Source organism: Trachemys scripta, chromosome 1 (genome assembly GCF_013100865.1).
Source record: "Trachemys scripta elegans isolate TJP31775 chromosome 1, CAS_Tse_1.0, whole genome shotgun sequence".
Classification (NCBI taxonomy): domain Eukaryota; kingdom Metazoa; phylum Chordata; order Testudines; family Emydidae; genus Trachemys; species Trachemys scripta.
The window spans coordinates 153,384,897-153,410,952 of record NC_048298.1 but is presented as its reverse complement, the minus strand read 5'-3'; the positions used below and the strand labels follow the sequence as shown (position 1 = coordinate 153,410,952).

The following is a 26,056-nucleotide window of genomic DNA, read 5'->3' as shown; positions in this document are numbered from 1 at the left end:
CACATGACAAGAGGGGAAAACAAACATTTTAATATCAAACTTCCAATGAGTTATTGCAATGTTGCTGCTGCTGCTGAAGAAACTACCTACTACTGGTGCTGGCTATTTGTATTATTTAGAAGCCATTCTGTAAACATTGTGGATGGTTGATTAATATGCTGTATCAATGCCGACACGTCCAATAGATATTCTGATAATTCTGCAAGCTTTTTAGGTTGTGCTTCCTGGACTGATCCAGTGGCTTTAGGACATCCCCTTTAGATTCCTGATTAGGACTTTGGAAAAGGTATCCCCAGATTACTTCAATCAAAGAAGCACAATATGAAACATATTTGGTTGTTCTAGATACCCAAAACCACTTTGGAACAACCAAAGAAAGGCTGTTCCCAAACAATCCTTCCCAGGTTTCACACAGTACTCTGGATGGTGAGAAAGGACTTTGGGAACTGAATCAGTGCTGTATGAATATTCATGCAGTGCAGACAATTAATAAAGCTAATTATTTAAGTACTTCTGTAGTGAGTCTTGTAGTTTTGATTTAAGGAGCACCCTAGTAATCTGAGACAAATTACAAGGTCAAGAGGAACCATCCCTACAGGAAGATATAAAAGTGGTCAGAATTAGGCCATTCCAATTTACTGCCACTCACAGTCATCTGTCTCCATGGCCAAGCAACTGAGATCACATGTGGGAACAGTAACCATACAGTTTGCCTGTAGCTTCATTTTATAGCTCTGACAGAGAATGATTTGGTTATGCTACAGCAAAACACGATATATATGTCATGGGGCTCCTCTCCACTGATTGTGCTAAGTTTCTAAAGGACAAACAAAAGACAGGAATGCATCTATCTGATTCTTAATAATGACGTCCTGTGGATGCAAGTTGTGTGGCAAGTAATGGGCCAGAGACATCTCCCAGGCATCCACAAAGAACACAGCAATTCCTGAGAACATCTTCCTCATGATTGTGTCAAGCTGAAAGGAATACCAGTCACTGTTGAAGAGACTCACTTCTGGCCCAAGCTCCTGAACATTGGCTGTTCTGATGACCACCAGAGTTTTGGGGCTGCGATCCAGCAGTAGAACGATGGACCTGCGAATGTTCCTCAGTCTTCGGATGTACACCTCCACAGGGAAGGTGCTGAAGTGGGACCATATGGTTATGGCTATCACAGTGTTTCTTCCGCCTACAATGCCATTTAGCTCATTGGCAATGTAGCGTAGCTCGCTACTGAAGACAGTGGTAAAGCGAATGGGTGGCCCATGACAGCGGAACTTCAGCAGGACATTGTGCTTCAGGTCCACGGACATAAAAGGACCTACGTTTTTAGGACTTCCAAGGTTAAATTCCACTAGATCTGAAACACAAGAAGTATAAAGATTTCCTCTCCTGCCATCTTTTACTATCCATAAATCATTTGGACAGTATGAAAGTTCTTCTAGAAAAGAGTGTTTGAATAGAATACTAAATGCCGTTAAAAAACTCCAATGTTTGCTACCTGAGCACTGAAACATATATCCACTAAGATTGGCATCTCTCTAAAGCTGAAATGCAAAAAGCAAAATCTTTGATTAACTTCAGATAAATTCTTTCCCCCCCACCACCTTATAAATAAAGGGATTTTCTGAGCAGATTTTTTCCATCATAAATACCCCACCGCATAAAGTGCCAGCAGAAAGCCTTCTCTGACACCTTTTAACCTCCATTTAATTTAATTAGCACTTCAGAAGCTAAGTCAACCGTATTAAAATGATTTTCACCCTTTATCTAAATAAAATTGATTCCTTTATGCAGTTATGATGGTTAATTCAATTACTGGCTACTAAATTATGCCATCTAATAAGGACGGTCAAAATTCTGAGTGAAATGAAAAAAGAAAGAGTCCAACACTGACCAACAATAATCGAAAAAGTTACATTACTGCAGGGATGGGCAAACTTTTTGGCCTGAGGGCCACACTGGGGTTGCAAAACTGGATGGAGGGCCGGGTAAGGAAGGTTGTGCCTCCCCAAACAGCCTGGCCCCCGCCTCCTATCCGCCCCGTCCTACTTCCCACCCCCTGACTGCCCCCCTCAGAATCCCCGACCCATCCAACCCTTGTCTCCTAACTACCCCTTCCTGGGACCCCCTGTCCCTAACTGCCCCCTGGGGCCCCACCCCCTATCCAACCCTTTCCCCTGACTGCCCCAACCCCATCCACACCACCGCCCCGCCCCCTGACAGGCCCCCTGGAACCCTCCGCCTATCCAACCTCCCCGTTCCCCATCCCCTGACTGCCCCCCGCCCCAGAACCTCCTCCCCATTCAACTGCCCCCTGCTCCCTGACTGCTCCCCCCCCCCGGGTCCCCTGCCCCTTATACAACCCCCTGGCTCCAGCCCACTTACCATGCCGAGCAGAGCATGCAGAGCAACATGTCTGGCTGCCGCGCCCAGAGCGCTGCCCGTGGGGGGGTGTAGCTCTGCGGAGGAGAGGGGAGGCAGCGGGGGAGGAGCCGGGAGCTAGCCTCTCTGGCCAGGAGCTCAGGGACCAGGCAGGATCTGGTCCACAGGCTGTAGTTTGCCCATCTCTGTATTACTGGGACATTGCAATTGCTACCATGTATACATATATATATATTTCTTACTAGATGTTCCATTCTATGCATCTGATGAAGTGGGCTGTAGCCCACAAAAGCTTATACTCAAATAAATTTGTTAGTCTCTAAGGTGCCACAAGTACTCCTGTTCTTTTTGCGGATACAGACTAACACGGCTGCTACTCTGAAACATGTCTTATATAAACTACATCATGCCCCCTGGCGGTTGTATATTAACATGCTCACTTATCTCAAAATAATAGAAAGGTCTTGATTGACGTAAGCAGAACACACTCCACGGTGCCAGTTTTGAGGGTGTATTGCATATATATTTGTTCACTGGGATTTGGCCCCATATATTTCCAATCTTTACTAAGGAATTTGGGTGACTCTTCCTGTCAATGGCTATTTATTGAAAATCCATTTGCCATCCATCCTTCTTTATTTCTTTCATTATTTTGATATTAGGATATAAAATCACTATGGAGTGAGAGACGTAAAGACCTTTTGAAAGCAACCTGCACAAAGCAAAAAAATAAATTACCTGGAACAAACGTGGTCAGATATTCAAACCACTGTCTTATTGTAGAATCACCAAAGAAGTGGACTACTTTTCCTTGTAAGCATTCACTAATATCAGCTGTCTTGTTAAAATGTCGGATCCAACTTGTTCTTGGCCTCCACTTGTCTTGGTAATAGTAACCCAAAGGGAAAACAGCTGGGCCCTGAGATCTGTCCAGATTGGCTGATTCTGGAAGAGGAAAATTATTCCAGATTAATACACAATTACAAAAATAATCTCTGTAATTTTCATGGAAGTATATCCAACCGAGCAAAAGCATCAACACTTATCCTAATGCAAGTAGCATGACAAAGCAAACACCCCAATCTAACACTTTTTTTTACCTCCTTCTGCAACAAAAGACAGATATAGGCATCTCTACCAGCTTCAACTACAGTTAAGGTTACTTAAGCATACTTCACATTATAAGACCCCATTGTAAGTTGCTTGTAACTTTGCCATCCTTTAACGGTTCAGGATGAAATGTCCCATGTAAGCTGTCTGCCTGAGGCTGGATTTTTTTTTTTTTTTAATGCTTCAGCAAAAATGGGTCAGCTGTTTCTGAGACCAAGATTAGGGAAGAATACATAGTTTCCCCCATGTTTAAAAAAAGAAAAAAAATCTTACAACCATTTAGTTGATAGGCTCTAGAATCTCCATGCTTTAGAGAAAGGAACTGAAATCTGGATGAGGGGGGTTACCTTTGTCAGAGATGTGCCATTAAAAATTATCAGGCCAAAACTGGCCAAGTTATAAGCCTTTGAAAAATCTCAAATTTGCACATGTGCAGTAGAGACTTGGGAGAATGTAGCTGCCAATTTCAAACAAGATACCATTCCTCGCTGAGCAAGCCCCATCCTGGCGCTGCAGGGATGGAGCTGCAATTGCTCCTCCCAGCTGTCGTGTGTTGCTGTGGTACCAAGCATCAGAACCGAGGGCAGAGAACCTGTCTCTCCTGTGTTCTCAGAGGTCCCCCTGCTGGCTCCCAGTTAGCACAGAGAAGGAAGCAGCCTAACTCAAATACAAAATGGATGGGGAGACTGGGACAAGGAGCTGCTGGGATGGGGAAGGAGAGACTGAAGGGAACAGGAGCAAACAGGGTCAAGGTTGGAGGGGGGAACAAGGGCAGAAAGGTCTGGGCCCACTACAGCACACTCCCCTCGAGAGTGGAATGGAACAGAAGATTCCCCGTCTCACCATTTCTCCGCTGTCAGCAAACACCTGTGAAACCCACTGGGCAAATTCTCTCTCATCCCCCATTACTGGCTGGCAGGGTCACAGCTAAGGAGGGGGCCCAGATTACTGTCCCACCCGCACCAAATTTGAGAGGTGCTGCAACCTGGCACATGAGGTCTCAGATTGGATCACAAATTCATTCCAATTGCCTTTCGCCCCAAAGCACCTTTGTGGCTGGCCCATATAAAGGATGACAACCTAATATTGCTGTCAGTTACTCCATTAGTTTAAGTGGCAGAGGTCACTTGTGAAGTGGACATAAGGTTCCAAACCTGAAGACCCAAGAGGGTGTCAATATTATGCCACATGATAGTACTGTTTTTTCAGTTTGCTTTTTCCAAAAAACTAGGAAGTTACATATAAAAACTGTTAAAACAACATTAAAGTTGTGAAGTCAAGCACTCAAAAGTTAGGAAATACTAACATTAAAGTTGCAAGGGCAACCTTAATTCAGCCCTCATGTGCGTATATATTACGTTGCAGTCTTTAATTACGTGATCACATAGTATTCTTTCCACAGAACCCCTGCCTCCGTCAGCACACAAGATGAACTATACTTCCAGATGAATAAAGGTTGTGTAGTGAATGAAGATGTTGTCTGTAGGATCCCTGTATGATGCTGGCAGACCAGGTGCCAGCTCATATCTAGGCCCCTAGGCCTCATTGAATACTGACAAACATATAGCTGGAAACCAATCTGGCTTACCTGTGTGTGAGTGTTATTAAAATAGATAGAGTTATAAGAATGTGTTTAGACTTCTTGGAATCCTTGTAGGATGCTGCATGTATTACAATTAATTGCAATATCTGCACTTTATAAAGTAACATTTAAATGTTGGCTCTATAACCATCAAAATGTTTGCTAAGGCTTGTCTACACCGGAACTTCGTCGGTAAAACTTTTGTTGTTCGGGGTGTTAAACACACCCCCAAACAACAAAAGTGTTACTCACAAACAGCGCTGGTGTGAAGAGCGCTTTGTCAGCAAGAGCGCTCTCCTGCCATCAAAGCTGCTGCTGCTCATTGGGGGTGGAATTTTTTTTGTTGTCAGGAGAGCTCTCTCCTGCCAACAAACAGCAGCTATACTGCGCACCTTTTAGCGGCACGGCTGTAGCAGCACAGCCATGTCACTAAAAGCTGCATAGTGTAGACATAGCCTTAGATTGGAAAATTAGTCCAAGGAGAAGCATTACCAAGTTTGAAATGCTAGTTCACCACAAGAGATGTTATCTTCTCCCTGACAAAAGATGGTCTACAGACATCAGACAAACCATTGTGGACAAAAGACTTTGTAGATTGCTTCCCCACACCCCTGAAGAGGGTACATGCACAAGCCCACATCCCATCACAGTTTGAATGCTGGAGGAAGGAAATAAAAATGCCTGTTAAGGAGAAATTGTTATTCCTATGCTGCTTGAACTCTGAGGGTGAGGATTTCTAAGCATAAGCAAGGAGTCCCCAACTGTTTAGCTTGGGTTAGCCCAAAAGGACACAGAGTTACTTATTAGAGAAGTTTCTATTATCTTTTGAAATCTAAGATAAACTTACACACAGACAAATGAGTTAATCTACTTGAATCTTGTAAATAACTCTCATATGATTTTCCCTACTAATAAGCCTTTAGTGAGTTTATTACAGGGGTGGCTACAAGTGCTGTCCTTGGTTTGCAATCTAAATACAGCTGAGCTGGGGTAAACGACTGGTTCTTTGGGACTAGGAGTAATCAGATTACTGATTTGATTTTTAGTGTAAGCGACCATCTATCACAAAATTCCAGCTTGCCTGGGTGCCAAGATAGACTGGAATGCCCCAGGGGACTGTCTGTGACACCATGGTAAGACTGTTATACTGCTTTAGGAGTTCATACTTGTTAATGGGTTGGCAAAATCTAATTATAGAACATACAACCAGACTGGGGGTTTTGCCCTGCCTCTTGACAGTCTGCCCTGAGGTTGGCACTCACAGTCGTGAGCCACTCCAGACAGCGTGACATTTCCTTCATTCATTGCAGAAGTTGGAAGATGCACAGCGAATGAAGCAAGGAATTGCAGGAAGAGAAGGATGGTCTCATGATTGAGTCAGTTTTATCCATGCCCTGGAGGCTTCTAACCCTGCCTTTGCCACAGAGGTCCAATTTGATGCTCATCATATCACCTAAACCAAATTTTTCACAGATGGTCACTAACTGTGTGTTCCTCATTTTCTAGTGCCCAGCTTGAGATCCTGGGTCTGGGTATTTGCAACTGAAGTCAATGGGAGCTGTGCAGGGAACGTATTTCAGGGGTGGCCAAACTGTGGCTCATGAGCCGCATGCAGCTCTTTTACAATTATAGTGCAGCTCGCAGAGCCCTCCGTCCCCCCAACTTCCCCATTCTCTGCCTACCAGCCTGTTTGGGGGAGCTTCTGCCCGCAGGAAGGGAGGTCTTGGGGCTTCAGCCCCACAGGAGGTGCCCCAGTCTGTCCTCCCCCATTAGACCTTATGAGCCCCTGTCTGTGACCCCCAGCAGCTCCACGCTGTCTGTCTCCATATCCCCCATCTCCAGATCTGGCCCAACAGGTGCTGTGAAGAAGGCACTGCAGGCTCTCTCTTTTCCCTAGCTGGCCAGAGAGTGGCTGCTCTGTTCTAGCACTACAGCGCCCTCTGGTGGGCAAAAGGCAGAACGGCAACAACTTACTGGCAGAAACTATTTTCGGGGGCGGGGGGAAATGAAAATATGCACGGCACATTAAATATGCACATGCACAGTGGTGCAGAATTCCCCCAGAAGGAACAAACCCTAGTAAGAGACAGTTTGTGAGAGAAGAGTGTACGATCAACTGATGACTGTTCCTAGACAACGCCTCTTTAAACAAAAGCTCACTGTTGTAATGGTTGTTTAGTTTCTACATTTATATGGCAAGGATTTGTAAACCTGTTAATACTTCCTAAATAAATAGTTTTTTAAAAAAGAGCTTTACCATCTAATTGTATTCAATGAATAAATTTAAAAAAATATTTTTGCCAAATAGCTGGGAAAACAGTCTCCAGTATTATTTAATCATGCCTGTTTCCCTTTCTATTGTTTTCACTATGATTTACAAAACAATAATATTAAAAACAAACAAACAAACAAACAAAAAACCACTTTACCTGTAAATCCTAAGGGTTCTACAGTCACTGAATCGGGGCCACTGGGAAGTATTGGCACTTTGATATTCACATCACTTGAAGAATAATAAGAAAAATATAAATGTAATAAAGCAATGCTGGATATTTCAAGTTCATTTTTAGCATCAGTTTCTCCTAACTCATGTGCACACACTGCATATGTGATACATTTTTTATTTTTAAGGCGCACTCTACTTTCTAGCGCTCCAATCAATAAGTATTAATCTTCTTGAGACAACTCTCTTAATCCCACTTAGCCAAAGATTTAACATTTTGGTAGTCCTAGGATATTAGATTTTACTTTATAACCCTATTTTTACTTGCACAAAGCCAGCAGGGTACATCACTTGTAGCAATCAGATGTCTGTACAAGACACTAGGGGAGCTACCGCATAGATTCCATGGAGTCCTTAAGCCATGATGGGCTTTTCCTGGCTGAGACCCACACATTCTTGTATTGGGAAGACAGAGCCATAGATGCTACACAGTGACCTCCAGTTCTACTACAGGAATAATCCATAATTGAAGGCTGTCATGCACCCATTTTCTGTCATTTCAGACCATGGTGATTGAGAAGGAGTGAAGAGCACAACAGGCAATCAATTTAGCAATAACATGCTGATTTTCTAAGGAAAAATTACTGTGACTGAAACCACCCTTGTAGTCACCCTCTACTGTAATAATTTTTGTACAAAATATGCTTTGTGAGGTATCATATGAAAACTAATAACACTGATCATCAATATTCTTGTGTAAGGTATGTACCAAATGCATATTTAGAGTTATGAACAAACTGAAATAAATGGCGCAATCACACACACACACAAAAAATAAAACCAACCACCACCACAGGTGGCAGTAACACTCCAGTGTCAGCAGACAAGCCTAGTACTGATTTCAGGGCACAGAGACTCAACTACCTCTCTCCTAGTTTCTTTAGTTTAAGACTGAAGCATGTGGGCTGGGCAGCGTGGGGAAAACTTTTGCTGCTACTGCTTAAGCGGTATGTGTTTCTGCAAATAAAGAGAAGATTTCGATCTCCAGGAACGTCAATCCAGCACCTTTCATCAACATTACAACTAACTTGTTGCTTGATCTCTTGTCAACATAAAGACACAGATATAACTTAAGTAAGGACCATTAAAAAAAATAGTGTGCGCGCTTATGCATATATTTACGAACATACATACGTTTGGAAAAAGAGACTCTCAGAAGGTGTCAGAAGGCCCTTTTGATATCCTCCCTTGGCATGGTTGATTCTGCTGGCACAGGACAGTTTTCTCGGCTTGTAGCAGAACCATGGCTCACCAGTGTAGAGGTCTGTAAAGTTACAGACAGGAAGATCTCCAGGCAAACACACATTGCAAACAGTGGTTTCTGAAGTACTACCAGACCTGAATAAGCTTTTAAAGTAGACTCTGTCTGGCCTTTCTTCCCGTAAGCGCTGCAGGACTTGTATCCCTTCACTAGGGTGGACCAGAGACACAGATACTTTGACCTCCCCTGGCCAAAGTAGAGTGAAAAAGACTTTGTAAAACCCGTTCTGATCATCTACAACCCTTCCCGTTGCTCCAGCTTTCAGTAGAGGAGAGTGAATTCTCGCCTGTATGTAGTCTCCACCATACTGTTTTGGTTTGCCTTGAAAATCCTTCATGTGGACAGACACCTCTAACTGATCTCCCACCTTGAAGCGCACATGGGAATTCACAATCACAAAGTTGCTGTGGGCAGGATCAGTGCTTCTTATAAATGGGATTTTGCCTACAGGGGGATTTGGCCACTGTATAGCAGCAAATAAGGATTCCTCTTCAGCTTGTTCTCTTTTGGACAAAGTTTGATGTTCATAATCACAGTAGTGCTTTTGGGTAGTTTTAGTTGTTGGCGACGACGACTGTTGGTCACCGGTCTCTTTTATCCAATTTAACGCCGAGACAGTGTTGTGATCCAAGTGCTGCAAAGGAAGAAGATGGACTATTAACATTACAAGTGACCAATGTCTTGTCAGATATAAAACCATAAAAACTGTGCTTTGTTGTTGGATAGTGTAGGTCGGGGTGGGCAAACTATGGCCCGCGGGCTGGATCCGGCCCCTAGGGTTTTAAATCCGGCCCGCGGGATTGCCCCCCGTGGCGCCGCGGGCCCAGCACCGCTCTCAGAAGCAGCCCCTGGGTGGGCGGGCAGAAGGCTCCACGTGAGTTGCCCTTGCCGCCAGGCACCGCCCCCCGCAGCTCCCATTGGCCAGGAATGGGGAACCCTGGCCAATGGGAGCTTTGGAGGAGGTAACTGGAGGCGTGGCAAGGGCAGCGCACGCAGAGCCCTCCGTCCGCCCTCCCCCAGGGGCCGCACTTCCTGAAGCGGCGCAGGGCCGGGGCCAGGGCATGCATGCAGGGAGCCTGCCTTGGCCCCGGTGCGTGCCACTGCCACCCCAGAGCTGCTTTAGGAGAGTGGTGCCAGGCCGGAGCTCGAACCCCTCCTGCACCCTGCCCCAAGCCCCCTGCCTGCACCTCGCACCCCTCCTGCACCCTAACCCCCTGCCCTGAGCTCCCTGCTGCACCCTGCACCCCTGTGCATCCCAACCAAGGCTGTCCTTAGGCATAGGCAACACAGGCAGCTGTGTAGGGCACCTGAACATTTGGGGCACCACTGGGTCTTAGTGTTCACCCTCCCATCTTTCCTATCCCTGTTCTGACCCTTCCTGCAGGCTCCCACTGCTGGCTGCTGCAGCCTGGTGAGTCTTCCTCGGGAGGGGATCTAGTAGTTAAAAGTGAAAAAGTCTCCAACCTGCCAGACATATTAGCACAACACTGAAATTGTTAAAGAGCCATTCAAGGGGTAATGAAGCCATTTAACAGGCATTTGCCAAACCCCAGGTATATAATAAGCAACAGAGAGTCCTGTGGCACCTTTAAGACTAACAGAAGTATTGGAGCATAAGCTTTCATGGGTGAATACCCACTTCGACAGACGCATGTAATGGAAATTTTCAGAGGCAGGTATAAATATGCAGGCAAGAATCAGTATGGAGATAACGAGGTTAGTTCAATCAGGGAGGGTGAGGTGCTCTGCTAGCAGTTGAGGTGTGAACACCAAGGGAGGAGAAACTGCTTCTGTATTTGGATAGCCATTCACAGTCTTTGTTTAATCCTGATCTGATGGTGTCAAATTTGCAAATGAACTGGAGCTCAGCAGTTTCTCTTTGGAGTCTGGTCCAGAAGTTTTTTTGCTGTAAGATGGCTACCTTTACATCTGCTATTGTGTGGCCAGGGAGTGTTCTCCTACAGGCTTTTGTATATTGCCATTCCTGGTATCTGACTTGTGTCCATTTATCCTTTTACATAGTGACTGTCCAATTTGGCCAATGTACATAGCAGAGGGGCATTGCTGGCACATGACGGCATGTGCCCACAGACAACCCGCCAACCTTAAGCATATTCTCACCAGCAACCGCACACCACACCATAACAACTCTAACTCAGGAACCAATCCATGCAACAAACCTCGATGTCAACTCTGCCCACATATCTACACCAGCAACACCATCACAGCATCTAACCAGATAGGCTACAACATCACCGGTTCATTCACCTGCACGTCCACCAATGTTATATATGCTATCATGTGCCAGCAATGCCCCTCTGCATGTACATTGGCCAAATTGGACAGTCACTGGGGACGGGACGGGGCTGGGGGCGCTCAGCCGGGGCCGGGCCGGGCCCGGGGCTGGGGATGCTCAGCCGGGGCCAGGAGCGCTCGGCCAGGACCAGGAGCCGGGCCGGAGGGAGCCGTGGGGCTGAGCCGGGGGCGCTCGGCTGGAGCCAGGACAGGCCGGAGCTGGAGGCGCTCGGCCGGGGCTGGGGCTGGGGGCACTCGGCCAGGACCAGGAGCCGGGCCGGAGGGAGCCGCGGGGCCGGAACCGGGAGCGCTCGGCTGGGACCGGGCTGGGGGCGCTCGGCCGGGGGTTCCAGGCCGGAGGGAGCCGCTCAGCCGAGACCAGGAGCCGGGCCGGAGGGAGCCGCACCTCTCCTCCCCCAGCGCTCTAGCTTACCTGTGTGCCTGCTGCTTGTTTCAGGCTTCCCGCGAACATCTGATTCGCGGGAAACAGGGGAGGGGGAGGAAAAGGGGGGCGGAGCATTCAGGGGAGGAGGGGGAAGTGAGCTGGGGCGGGGTGGACAGCTGCTGGAGCTTTTGTTAAATAAAGCCCTTTTAGAACCGGTTGTCCCGGAACAACCGGTTCTAAAAGGGCTTCTAAATTTAACAACCGGTTCCTGCGAACCAGTGCGAACTGGCTCCAGCTTACCACTGGCAATAACCACATCAGCCTCTGCTCCTCCCACTCCCAACACCGACCCCAGAGGGCTGAAAGAGAACCTGTCCTGCTGCTGTGGGAGGAGGGGCAGCTCAGTGCAGAGAGAGACAAAGAGAATGGGCTAGAACCAGGTAGATACCTGCTCTGTGTGGGCAGGGGCGGGGGGGATCCTGTTTACCCCCTCCCCAGCCCTGCTGCGCTTACAGTTTATCCCTGACCTCTCCCTTGCTCCAGAGACCAACCCTAGCTCCTGCCCCACTGTGCTTTTAACCCCGGCCCCTTTTACAATTATTCCCCAGGGGAGCCCACAAATATGTTTGGCGCCGAGCCCACAAAAAGTTAAACTGGCCCTGGTGAAATGTTCTATGTCCTATTATCAGTGGTCTGGAAGACAGTTTTAAAAAGTTAGTGACTTTCTGGATTACCCTCATGGTTAATTTTAGGTGCTAAACTCTCCAAAAACTGGCCAATAATGACAGCACTGTGAAGACAGCGAGTTGCTTTGCCGTTTCCATGAATAAATGTCCCAAAGCTGTATCTAAAGGCCCTGAAACATACGCCACTTGAAGGGAAGATTAGTTGACCTTCTGTGGAGCCTTTAAGGAAGGGTTGGGGAGGAATTACAGTGTGGGAGAAATCCCCTCATGTACAAATGAAAATCTGTAGTTGACTACTCAGGTAAACACCCAATGCAGGGCTGATGAACAGAAAAGTTTGAAAAAGATCCTTTAAAATTTCAGTATGCTCCCAAGCAGATGAAACTTCAGCTCTGTTCTAAAGCTCATAACCCTGTTTCAGCTATAATTCAGCTATAATTCCTGGTGCCCAGGCACCATGGGCCCGGCTCCAGCACTGTCTGATGCCAGGTCTCTCTCTCGGCCCTGCCTTCCGCCCCCGAGCGCCTCTCTCCCCGCCGCGCATCCCCTGGGTCATTTAAAACCGCCCAGGGCCCACACTCACCACTGGCAGCACAGCGGAACTGAGCAGCTTCCTGACTGCTCACTTCACGTGGCTGCCAGCCCCTCCCTGGTCTGTGTCCCACCCCAAGCGCCCCTGTGGACAGTGGGAAGCTGCGGGGGCAGTGCCTGGGGGTAGCAGCACATGGAAACCCCCAACCCACCCTGCCTAGGAGCCCCAGGTAAGTGCCGCACTCCCCCAGCCCCCCTCCCAGAGCCTGCACCCCCTCTCTTTGCACCCCCTCCTTCCCCAAACTCCCTCCCACAGCCTGCATCCCCACACCTTTCCCATACCCCCCTTCCGGCACCCAAACTCCCTCCCAGAGCCTGCACCCCCTCCCTCCACACCCCCAAACTCCCTCCCAGAGCCTGCACCGCCACCCCCAGCCCAGAGCCTGCACCCCTCATCCCCTCCTGTACCCCCAGCCCCTGCCCCAGCCTGGAGCCTGCACACAGACAGAACCCAAACTCCATTCCAGAGCCTGCACCCCTTCCCTCCGCACCCCCTCCAATCCCCGAATTCCCTCCCAGAGCCTGCACCCCTTAGCCCCTCCTACACACCCACCCCCTGCCCTAGCCCGGAGCCTGCATCCAGCACCTAAACTCCATCCCAGAGCCCGCACCCCCACCCCCTTCCCACACACCCTCTCCTGCCCCAACTCCCTTCCAGAGCCTGCACCCCAGCCCTCTGGGCTCCCTCCCAGAGCCTACACCCAAACTCCTTCCCAGAGCCTACACCACTCACCCCTTCCTGAACCCCCACCCCCTGCTGCAGCTCAGAGCCTGCACCCAGCACCCAAACTCCATCCCAGAGCCTAAACCCCAGACCTCCTCCCCCACCCAAAAACTCTCCCAGAGCCTTAGGCAGGTGGGTGGCGGAGTTTGAGGAGGCAGGTTCTGGGCACCACCAAAATTTCTACAAACCTGCAGCCCCTGCATCTGGATGCTTCATTGTTGCAAACCAGCATTCATCACTATAACATTAAAAGCAACAAATTGCAATGGGGAAAAAAAAGGGTCCAAATGGAAGAGACCAATTCTGAAGAACAGTGGAGAAGAGTAAACACTCTACTCCTCCCTTCAAGAGATTTTATCCCCATGAAAATATAGATGACACTATATGAAACTAAGAACATCCCACCCTATAGCTCAGTCTTCTTATTTTTATAGTATCATATTTATAGTATCATATCCTTTGTGCCTACTCACTGCTTGCTTAGACAGGGAACAGGTCATTTCTGACAATCCAGCACATGGTTGATGCTATGTAAATAAGTTTTTCTAAGTGTTGAAGACAATGCTAAAAAACTAACACCCGATAGAAAAAACAAACATTCTAGAGCTGGTTGGCTGTCTTGGATGTTTGGCAACTGACGGCTTGATGTAAAGAACATAATTGCCATACTGGGTCAAACCAATGGTCTATTTAGCCCAATATCCTGGTTTCTGACAGTGGCCAATGCCAGATGCTTCAGAACACAGCAATATTGAGTTATCCATCCCCTGTTGTCCAGTCCCAGCTTCTGGAAGTCAGAGGTTTAGGGACACTTGGAGCATGGGGGTTGCATCCCTGACTATCTGAGCTAACAGCTAATCATAGACCTAGTGAAGGGTTAAAATCCATGTGCATTTTATATAACAACCTGATATATGGATTGTGCCAGCTCTTTTCCAGACCCAAAATCCAGAGTATGGTCAAGAGACCAGAGGCCTAGCAAACAGTAATTAGCTAAGAGAAAGCAGAATAAACAAGATAACATTGCCTTTGCTAAGATATGCTTGGTCAGTAGAAATGCCAGATGTTGAAGCAATAACTGAATAATTATGTTTCATCCAATGTTTCAAATTGAACAAAGGATCCCTGTTCCTATTGTGTTTGTTTCTCCCGTAGGGAAACATTCTTCTCACAGATCCAACCTTGAGTTTATAAAAACATGTCAGTATAAGATATGGCATCCTTCCACCTCCCCTTCCCAGAGACCAATGCCTTGCCTTAAGACACACAGAAGACAATCTTTATTGTCATATACTTTCAGTGTTTTTTTGTTTTAACTCCTAGGAATGTATCTGTTGGACAATCAAAGGAGTTGCTCCATTCCTATGGACCCCAAATCAGAATTCAACATATATATTTATTTTATCAAAGTATTAATTAAATGTTAACTTGCTAACTTGAGACCATGGGCGGAGACATTATGTAACCTGTTAACCATTGGCTAATGTGCTATCTTGTCTTGCTGCCTATCCCGTGGTGTGGAACTGCCTACCCCATCACTTTCCACTGCCCATGGAAAATCTATATATTCTATTGTAATCAATTGATGACAGTGTCTCTGAGCCTAATAAGCAAGGTGACACTCCGCCAGCGCTGTGTGTAATAAACTCCTATGCTTCATCTCTACATGGTGTGGATTTATGTCCTTCACCTAGCCTCCATGAACGTATCAAATTTTTTTCCTAACCCAGTTATACTGTTGACCATCACAACATCACATAAAGACTTGCCTAATTTGTGATGACAGATAAGGCAACTTCCTGGACTAACCTTACTGAATTACGTTTAAGTATCTTAGGAGTTCATTGTTTGAAGGACTGATCACCTGCTACAACTCTTGTTGAAGTTGGGAGTGATCTCTGGTAAGCTAATTAGCATGAATGTAGGTTCTTTCATTGTTTTAATATGTTTTCTCTGTAGTGCTTTTACCTTAAGAATAAATTTGCTTGCTTGGAAAGAGCTGTGTGGTAACATAACTGTGAGCAATTACTGTCTCTGAGAAGAAGGCAAAGCAGGCCTCCTGAGGCAGTCTGACTTGCTGGGGAATTCACAGTGTAGGCAGGGAACAGTGTAGCCTGGAAAAATCCTGGTCAGGAGGGGGAGAGAGGTGATGGCTGGGGATGCTGGAAGCCTGGGAGTGGGTGCCTTTGCTGGAGCAGAAAGGGGGAATATGGGTGCAGTTGCCCTGAACTATGATAGATGTTAAAAACGAGGAGCAGGAAAATAAGTAGCAGCACTGTTTAAGACTCTGCACTGCAATATAATGGACTCAGACAACAGAAACTTTTGTAATTTATTCTCATCCTTTCAAGAATTGTTATGTTTAATTATGCTTTAAGTTTCACTTTGCACATCCAGGGCAGGGATTTGCACATATCTAAAACAGCTAGCACATTATTAAATGTTATATAAAGAAATACCTGTTTCACTACATTAGTCCTATTGGATTATTATTTCCCCACACACAAACAAAACCAAAAAGTCTGCAAAAGAAACGGATGCCAAAGGAGATATGCACTTATTCTTGAAAAGTAAAACACTTTTGGACAGAATCATATTAATATCTTGGCACGATATTTAACCCAAATGGTACAATGGCCCCAACAGTATGGTAAAGATTCTGGCTTTGATTCTCCAGATCACTGGAAGTAATTAGGCTCAGTACACATTTATCTCCAAATGGGCAAGACGAAATTCTGTTTTAATATCTCTCTCCATGAAATAGAAAACCTGATTCCACACTAAACATTCCACTTATAGGGCTAAGGAAGCTATTTTGGATTTTTCAAAGGGATTTCAGCTCTGAATCAATGGAATGACAGCAGAACTCCTTAAGCTTAGGCATGACCACATTGCACAGTGTCATTTTAGCATCCCTGGAAAGAAATCCTGACCAGAAACACTGTGACCTGATCTACACATGGGGCTTTCATCAGTGCCTACACTCTTGCTTACCTGTCAAGGTGTCTGTGTCTACTCAGGTGGCATTTCTATTGTAACAAAGAAGAGCTGCAGCACACAAGCACCATCTGTACAGCCAATTGAGCCTCCTGTATGCCAACAATACTAAATAAGGTATTTGTTAAGTTTTGCAGATACATACTGGCATTAGTCAGCCTGTGGTAACAATCAGTGCACTATGCATTAAAGCTGAGAATACTGCACACAGAAGAAAGGCATGTTGTCCTTGTTCACCAAGTACCACCATAAGCCTCTAGTATGCAGTGTCCTGGATGCCTTACCTCACAGGTTTTAAGTCACCACTTTTAGACTTCGGGTTTGTTAGACACTTCTTTCAGAGAAACTCCAGTCTGACTCAAGAGTAGATCAGTATCCCAGAGAAAATTTTCCTCCCCTGCTGCAAGAGCTCTTCAAAGGCAGGTAACCTGAACTGACCACAGTGATGACTCAAATGCTTATATTTTTCTCTGCTCACCACACCACAAAGTAGCAGCATTAGATGTCCCTAAAACACCAATTATCTGAGTGGGGATAGCCATTATCCTTCCCTGGCATTTGCACCAGCTATGAAAAAGGAATGTTAATGTAGTTATCTTATGTTTTCAGCTCTGTCTCACTCCACATACCAATGAATCAGGTTTACCAGAAGGAATCAGTTATCTCTTGTCCATGCGGAAGAGTTCTGCCCCCCCGACACTCCATTCTCCACAAAATCTTTTTCAACAAGCGTAGGAAGGTTTGTTATTAATTTATATATAGTGCCCAGGCGGACTTGATTTAATAGAGAACGTATTGCAGAATCCCTGCATCAAAACTTTCACGATCTAATTCATACAGATACAATACTTGGTCCAACAGATCAAGTGACGGAGAAGCACAGATGGTCATTGAGGAAAGCAATATATAACAGGAAGACATTACAAAAAGTGTTCTCATAGATACACAGGAAATTGGGAGATAGGTGCCCCACTATGTGTGGATCCCAAGGACATGCCTAGCCAATCCTGAAGTGGCACTGTTGGTCCAAGTACAATTTGTTATGTAAATATTTGTTTGCCTGCTATAAACAAGTCACCTCGTTGATGCAACAGCCTAATGCTCCGCAGAAGACCGTTAAGAATATTCTGTTATTCTGTTATATCTTCAAGAACCGCATCGATTTTTGTTACTATAATGCAGCACTCAACCATGGACCTCAATATGAGAGCAGCTCAGCCTTAAGAAACAAATAGTCTGTCAAACACCTGATGGGCAGCTCGAAGACTTAACTGAAGCTAAAAAGCTACCTGAAAGAGTTCAAAGAGAAGTGATGTTTCTTAGCACGAGACTATTAAACAGTAAGTGGCTTGCATCTGCATCCACATTTTAAACAGTAATCAGTGGGAAAGGAGACTTCCAGAATAAACTGCATTTGAACTACATCTGATTCTCAAAAAGATCCCTCAAACCAGATCATTTCTAAGAGCATTAGTTATTTGAAGAACATATAAACCTGTACTAAACTGACTGGGAAACTATGCCCCCAAAAAAGAAACAATGCAGCAGCACATGCATTTAGAGAAGTCAAGGACAATAAAAGAATCAGAACCGTTTGAATGTATGTGATATTGCAGTAATTTAATAGCAATATATAACTTGGTTGGGGAATGTGGGATTTATACAGTGTGATTTATATATGAGAACATACCTCCCCCCAAAAAATATATTTGTGAATTTGACTCCCTAAAATAAGAGTCAGAGCATATATTTCTAGGACAAGTAATGAAAAATTAAATGTGTTGCCAGAGACAAGAACACCCCAATATCCTACTGTAAATGAAAAAACGGTAAGAGATAGCAACAGGAAACAAAAAGAAGAAACACAGAAGGATCACCACTTTTCACTAAGAGCAAATGCCATAGGAAAGGTACTTTATGCTCCCAAGACAGTCTGCCTAACCCACTATGTTGTAAAAATCAGTGGTGATGTCAAATTCGTATTTGGTAGGTAACAGAACTAGTTGTGAAGAACAACAAAGGAAATCTATGGTGTCCTACTCAATCTGACATTGAGTACTAAGTGTCCAGTTAAAGATAATACTTGAATTAGATGTTGTGACGTTGCACTCTATATGATTTTATGAAAGTATGCTGATGAGTGTGAACATAATGTAACTAAAACATGCTTAATGAAAAAAGATCTCTTGTATCATTACAAAGTTTATAATCTACTGAGTGTGGTCATCCTATTTCTATAAATGTATCACTCTTGTATCTGAAACTAGAAATATGAAATATAACTTTGAGGGCCTATTGTAATTATGCAAGGTGTGGACCATTAATGGTGGTTTGGAATCTTGATGGCTCCCATCAACCAGGACAATTGACTGTAAATGGCTCTGTTTTACTTGTAAGTCTTCCTGTATATGTGTGTGTCACCTGACCTGGAATCCATCTTTAACCTGGTGCTTTTCCATTGAGAAGGAGGGATGGGAACCCAGAGGGACAAAGGATTCCCGCATTATGCAAAAAATATACAAGTGTGTGGAACAGAACAAAGGGACAGACATCATGAGAAATCCCCTAGCTACCACCTGAGCTGGAACAAGGGCTGTACCAGGGGAAAGGACTGTGCCCAGACTAGGAAGGCGTTCAGTCTGTGAAAGCATCTCTGGGAGTGAGATTTTATCTGTAATTCAGTTTTATTACTGTATTAGGCTTAGATTTGCATGTTTAATTTGATTTTACTTGGTAATTCACTTTGTTCTGTCTGTTACTACTTGGAACCTCTTAAATCCTACTTCCTGTATTTAATAAAATCACTTTTTACTTATTAATTTACCCAGAGTATGTATTAATACCTGGGGGGAGCAAACAGCTGTGCATCTCTCTCTATCAGTGCTATAGAGGGCAAAGAATTTATGAGTTTACCCTGTATAAGCTTTATACAGGGTAAAATAGATTTGTTGGGGTTTGGACCCCCTTGGGAGTTGGGCATCTGAGTGTTAAAGACAGGAACACGACTTACGTGCCTTTCAGTTAAGTCTGCAGCTTTGGGGCACATGGTACAGACCCTGGGTCTGTGTTGGAGTAGACTGGCATGTCTGGTTCAACAAGACTGGGTGCTGGAGTCCCAAGCTGGCAGGGAAAGCAGAGGCAGAAGCAGTGATGAGCTGCCAAAAATCTTAGGACCCCCCACCCATGTCCTGCCCCCGACTGCCTCCCCTCAGAAACCGCCCCAACCCCGACTCCAGCTGTGCAGCACTGCCCGGCTCCGGCCTGACCCCAGGCCCTGGCCCCGACTCCGGCCGCGCGGCCCGGGCCCGGGCCCCGGCCCGGAGCTGCGCCACGTGGCTGGGGCCCGGGGTCGGGGCCTGGCCCGGTGCTGCGCGGCCGGAGCCTGGGGTTGGGCAGCGCCGCTCGGCCGGAGTCCGGGCAGGGGCCCAGGCCGCGCGGCTGGAGTCGGGGCCAGGGCCTGGGATCGGGCCGGAGCCGGGCAGCGCCACACAGCCGGAGTCGGGGCAGGGCAGCGCCGGACCTGGAGCCCTCCTCGCACCCTGCCTCCCACCCCAGCGAAGCAGGGGAGGGGGAGGAGAAGCCGGGGGAAGCGTCAGGGGAGGAGGCGGAGCTAGGTGAGCTGGGGCCGGGGGCAGGGCAGGGAGCTGCCAGAGATTTTGTTAAATGTAAAAGCCCTTTTAGAACCGGGACAACCCGTTCTAAAAGGGCTTCTAAATTTAACAACAGGTTCCCGCAAACCGGTGGGAACTGGCTCCAGTTCACCACTGGGCAGAAGTAGTCTTGGCACATCAGTTGGCAGTTCCCAAGGGGGTTTCTGGGATCCAACCCGTCACAGATGTATTCAGCATTTAGAAACAGCTGGAACCATAAACTCCCTAAACATTAAATCTCACCAAATGAGGGCCAACCCATCCTCATCATCATATCCACCCATCATAATCCACACCCGAACATAGCCACTTTATGAACTTCATATCCTCATATCTCAATGTCTGTATTTTGACCAATCAACCTTTTACCCCCAATCAGGGATATTGCAGATTATGTATTCCTCATGCCACCTTATCTTAAACCAAACTTTGCACCCTCTATAATCTGTATGTTATTCCCTGATAACTAGAAACTTCTATGCTCAAACTCTGTTCACTAGTTTTTTAACATCATCTTAATAAAATGTTTATCTCTCTCCAACAAGATTTGACTTTAGCACAATCAACTGAAACAGTGTTAATTTCTAAGAGCCCTTCTTAAAGGTGTGTCACTGCCCACTATATGCAGTGCTTAGTAGAGCATTACAGAATCCACAGAATGCAAGCTGAAAGGCTCGTTTTTTATTTTTGCAGCCATTTGGGGGGAAGTTGCCAAATGCAATCATCGAAATATCTATGAAAACAGGAAGACATCTGCCTTGTTCAGAGTCAAGATTAGGCTGCACCGTATCTAATTACAAAAGGCAGTGCAGCCTCCCTAGCCAGAAACTTTAAACATGTCTACTCAAAGAGAGCTCTAATATGTGCTGACTTTCAAAGCTGGAATACTTCAAAAACTTTTTATGATGCTGTTTTTATTCCCCATATGTAACAAAATGTCTCCCAATATTTGATGCTCAAAAGCATCCACCAAGCGGCAAGCAACAAAATGTTTGCAACACAAAAATTCTAATGTAAAACAAAATGAACATATAACTTCAGAAATATAGCAAACATTTATTGCAAGACACTGTTCAGTTTATGTTTCCTTAGAAGAGTACTACATATTCAGCAGATATGAATAAAAGTTGAATTAGCATTTCCAATTATACCCGACTAACAGTTATTTAATATAAAAATTTCATTTTTCTTCAGCGCCAGAAGCCTAAATTTCAATTTGCTGGATGATTAATACTTTCTATCCCTAACGCGCGCACACACACACACACACACACACACACACAAACCCCTTTGTTGTAGAAGTTCTACTCAGTGAAATTAATGTATCTGGATAGCTGTGTATGGAACAATGGAGGATGGGAGAAAGAGGTGATGAGATGGACTGAACTTGCTGGAGATAACTGATAAACATTACTATGAAGCAATTCTGGATGAAAAGGAGATTGGTCTACTCTTCTGTTTACATGGTAACCACTGTCCCATTGGTCTTTCCATTGACCTCTAAGAGCTACACCTTAAACAAGAACAACGCAAAACACAAACTTTCACTTGTAATATGATTTTAGTATGAGCTACACAAGGACCTTTTTGGACATCAGTCACACACAAAAAAAGAGGCTTAATGTGGGGGGAGAGGTTTCTGTGTGGGACAATCTGGGTGCGGGCGACTCAGTGGGAGATCTGGATGTACAGGGCCTCGTTGGGGGGGTTTTGGGTGCCGGGGCAATGGGACTCTGTGGGGGATCCAGGTGAAGGTGGCTGGGGTTCAGCTGAGGTGGGGTGTCTGGGTGTGCAGAGATGGGGTTCAGCGGGGGGGGGGTGCTGGGGACTCAATGGGGGAGGTCTGGGTGCTGGGTGAGTGGGCTTGATGGGGTGGGGGTCCAGGTGCAGCTGGTTGGGGCTTAGTGGGGTGGGGGTCTGGGTGTGAGGAGACTGATCAGGTGGGTCCAGATGTAGGAGGATAGGGCTTGTCAGGATGAGGGTTTGATGGGCCTGCTTAATGGGGAAACCGCAGCTGCTGCCGAGGGGACACCACATGCCAGGCTCCTGCTTCCCCCCACGATTCCCCTATCCCCTTTTCTTCCCCATTTCATCCCCCTCCCCCACTTCCCCATGCCCCTCCCTTCACTTCCACATTCTCTTCCCCCATTCTCCTCCCCCTACCTTCCCCACTGCCTCTTCCTTCATTCTCCCCAACCCCTTACCCAGCCCCACAGCCAGCAGTCACTGTTGCACAGAAAACAGGAAGGCTCCCAGCACACAAAAGGGCATCATGACTGGCACTAGGACCCAGGAGGCGGCGTTCAGCTGCAAAGCCAGTAGAGCAGAGATGTGGCTCGCCTCTATTTCAGGGGGGCAATCCCCCCAAAAAAACTGCACATATGGTCGTGTCCCATCCCCCACACAGTTTCCCTTTGCTTCCCTGCTGTTTTCTGCAGGGAAGCACAGGAAGCAGGAGAAGGGGCGTTTTCCTGCAGAATTCCCATGAGTAGCATAAGCTAAACATGAAGACTGTTACTCAACCTCTTCCACTGTTAAAGAAAACTGCTTGACTCACCTCTAACTGACGGAAGTTGTAGACCAACACCAGAATAGCCAACACTGCCAGGATCATGCAGAAAACCTGTAGTCTACAGAAACTGGGCCACATTGTCCACTCATGTCTTTCTCAATCATGTTAGATACTGTCATGATTTCCATATCCCACAGGCACCAATGTCATCGTGTTTCAGTATTATACAAGAGATTCAGTTGACTTCTGCTTCATTAGTCTCTTCCTGTGAATGCATTTACAAGGATTTTAATAAGTCCCTAGATGTATTCGAGAGAGTTGGGTTTAACATTGAATTAGGAATGCCTAAACGTTGAGCCAAGGAGAAAGGGAAAAATAGACTAGATAATATACTTTTTATGGCACTATTATTTTACCTAGACAGTACTCACAGTTATGTCACTACATTACTCCCTTCAGTGTTTAGACTCACCACCTTGCCATAAAATCAAATTTGGCCACCTATTCTTAATAGCATTACCCAGGGAAGAGAATTGCATGATCTCTTGCCTGTAACTTTAAGTCAAATTACATCACCTGCTCTCTGTACTCTGACATGCTTTCAGTGCAGTAGCAGAAAGCAATTTAAATGGACATGAGCAAATAAGGCTCCAAGCTACATCCCACAGTTTGCTTAAAAGTAAATACTGTGCAACATTCCTGAAGGATGCTTTTTATATATTTTCTAAACAAAACAAAGAGACACTTGATTGCTTTGATCCTGAAATCTTTTTTAAAAATACAAAGGTATAATACACATACATGTATAATTGAAATGGTATATATAGCAGGCACACACAAATGATAGTCATACAATAAATTGATAAGAGATTTATGATTCTACATATTTATCATGCACCTTTGAGTGTATTCTTCCATCCCAACCACCTGAGAAACTTCAAAGGACTGCTTTAAAAAAAAAAAAGAGAGAAATGTCCCCCTCAAAGTTGTCACCGTTTGAGGCCCAATACAGTTAATGTTCAACCCTGGGCCAATGATGGCTTTTCTATACATAAACACATGTATAAGGTCCCATACCTTTCGCCATCGGAGGGATAGAAACAAATGCATTATTATACCACGGAAAAGAGGATATTTCCAACATTCTGATGGATGAAAAAGTACCCACTTCCAGTCGTTGAAGGGACCAAGTTTTGGTTGCAGCCTCTTGCATTGAGCTTTTATTCAGGGAAGCATGACAGCTTTCACAAATATGACTCAGCTAGTGTCTAATCCCATTTTATAAGGACAAGGTCCATATGTGCAGTGGGTGTGAATTGGAAGAAGACGCCACTGCTGCTACCCATTTAATTAGGGCTTCAAGATTTATCTTCTGTTCTATCCCACTCATCATTCCCGGAGCAAGCATATACATTCGTTGCTATAAGGATACACAAACAAATTTGCATACATCTTGTGTGCTGGCAGGTTTCCTCATTTGCACACAGAATAAAACCCTGCAAGACGCTGCAAGTAAAACTCAACATCTGCAGTGGCTGCAAGCACCTTGCAAGGGAAACTGGGATGAAACTGACAGGCACTCAAGTGCACCTGCTAAAACGCATAGGCTTATGAATGGCAAGTCTGAGCTGAGCAAGAGCTGAGCTCCAGAAGTGGTACAGACCCAGAAGGACCCTAAACACACAACCTCCAACCCCACTCACTCCAGCACGCTGCTACTCTCCTGGGACCTCATCATGCACCCTACCAGCACCCCCACTGTCACCCCCACACACCTCTCCTATCCTGCACTCCCAGCACAGCTCTAGTCTCCCCAGCTAATCCCAACACCAGGCCCCCCGAACCCTAGCCCAGTCCCCCGAAGCCCCGAAGCCACCCAACAGCCTCCCCCCAAGACCTCTACATCCCCGCTCCCAGCACGCAGCGTGGTAACAGGGGGCCCTTCCTAGAGTCTCCGCCGCAAAGGGAGGCTGCGCTGGACCCCTGCCCCGCTCACTCACCGGCCCCAAGTCCCGGGGTCCCAGCCAGCGCCTTCCGCTGCCCGCACCCCCGCGCTCCACTGCCCGTGCCCGGCCCTTGGGCGGCGGAAAAACCATTGCTTGGGGGCGGCCGGAGGAGGGAAGTGGGCGGGATTGACCCAGGGAAGGAGGCAGTTGCGGAAAGCGCGTCAGCATCCCCTGAACCCACCTCTCCCCCTCCCCCCTGCGCCACACAGCCCCCCTGCACCCTGTGCAGCCCCCGGGCCCACCGTAGCGCGCTCCCTCGCGCATCGCTCCGCCTCCGCCCCCCGCGCCGACAGCTCCTGCGCGTTGCACGGGCCGGCCTGCCTAGAGTTGTTTTCCACTTGCATCCGCGCGCCGCCGCTGCATCTTCTCCTCGCCGCGTCGTGCATCTGTCCCCATCCGCCTGCGTTCTGCACCGGGCATCCTCTTTCCGCTACAGAAAGTAGCTCCAACAGCCAACGAAATGCGTTTTTCAGGGGCCCTGGAAAGCTGTTTCTGTCACAAGAGCGTAGGCTGGACCAGAGATCACTGTCATCTGCAGCTACGTGCAGCCCTTTAGGATTTCTTTAAATCTCAACCAGGAATAAAAACAAGCCCATTTCTGAACCCTGCAGGGCTGCTTCATGTATTTCTTTCCCATATGTTTCTGTGCTGCGAATTCAACTACAATGAAATACGCAGATGCAACAGAAACTCGATATTCCTATGACGTTTAGCTAACATACATCCACACTTGTAGTTCCAAATTTGCAAAGTGACCTGGGGGGGGGGGGGGGGGGGGGGAGCTGTAACTAAGGCAGGGAGGTTTGGAAAATGGGAATTCCTACATGCTAGAATAGAAAATGAAGAACACAGATACCTAACAGGAGAGGAATGTAAGTAAACAGCTAAAACGACCCTCTTAAGGCAGAAACAACAAGGAGTCCAGTGGCACCTTAAAGACTAACAGATTTATTTGGGCAGAAAGCTTTCATGAGGTTTTTTACCCACGAAAGCTTATGCCCAAATAAATCTATTAGTCTTTAAGGTGCCACTGGACTCCTTGTTTTTGTGGATACAGACTAACATGGCTACCCCCTGATACTTGACCTCTTAAGGCAAGTTGATTTTAACTTTTCTATCTCCCTACTAGACTCATTCAATTGTTTTTTTCATTTAATAACCAAGCAGGAGCTGAAGTCTCAGGGTCAGATTTTCAAAAGAGCTCAAAGCCACAGTTTCAGGTTCTCAGCATTCACAATTCAGGCCAGTTTCTCCAAAACTGTTCAGCACTCAGTAGCTGGCATTCTGACACTTCAAAACTTGGCCATAAGAATCAATGTGAGGAATTATTTTACAAACAGTCATTTATTTAGGTGCCTAAATGGGAGCT

At 46.3% G+C, this 26,056-nt stretch overlaps 1 protein-coding gene across 5 annotated transcripts; it reads right to left on the bottom strand.

Moving 5' to 3' along the window:
- NXPE3 (neurexophilin and PC-esterase domain family member 3) lies at positions 1-25,338 on the bottom strand. 5 transcript variants are annotated; one of them, XM_034790370.1, is made up of 6 exons: positions 24,930-25,068; positions 22,727-22,946; positions 8,715-9,475; positions 7,507-7,580; positions 3,124-3,330; positions 1-1,360 (listed from the first exon to the last, which is right to left on the bottom strand). In XM_034790370.1, exons 2-6 carry the CDS (start codon positions 22,817-22,819, stop codon positions 810-812), a joined length of 1,686 nt encoding a protein of 561 aa, XP_034646261.1. In that variant the 5' UTR covers positions 22,820-22,946; positions 24,930-25,068; the 3' UTR covers positions 1-809. The 5 variants fall into 5 exon arrangements, with proteins under 5 accessions (XP_034646261.1, XP_034646253.1, XP_034646270.1 ...); XM_034790362.1 differs by lacking the exon at positions 24,930-25,068 and adding an exon at positions 24,682-24,843; XM_034790379.1 differs by lacking the exon at positions 24,930-25,068 and adding an exon at positions 23,759-24,446.
- Between the last annotated feature and the right edge of the window lie 718 nt (positions 25,339-26,056).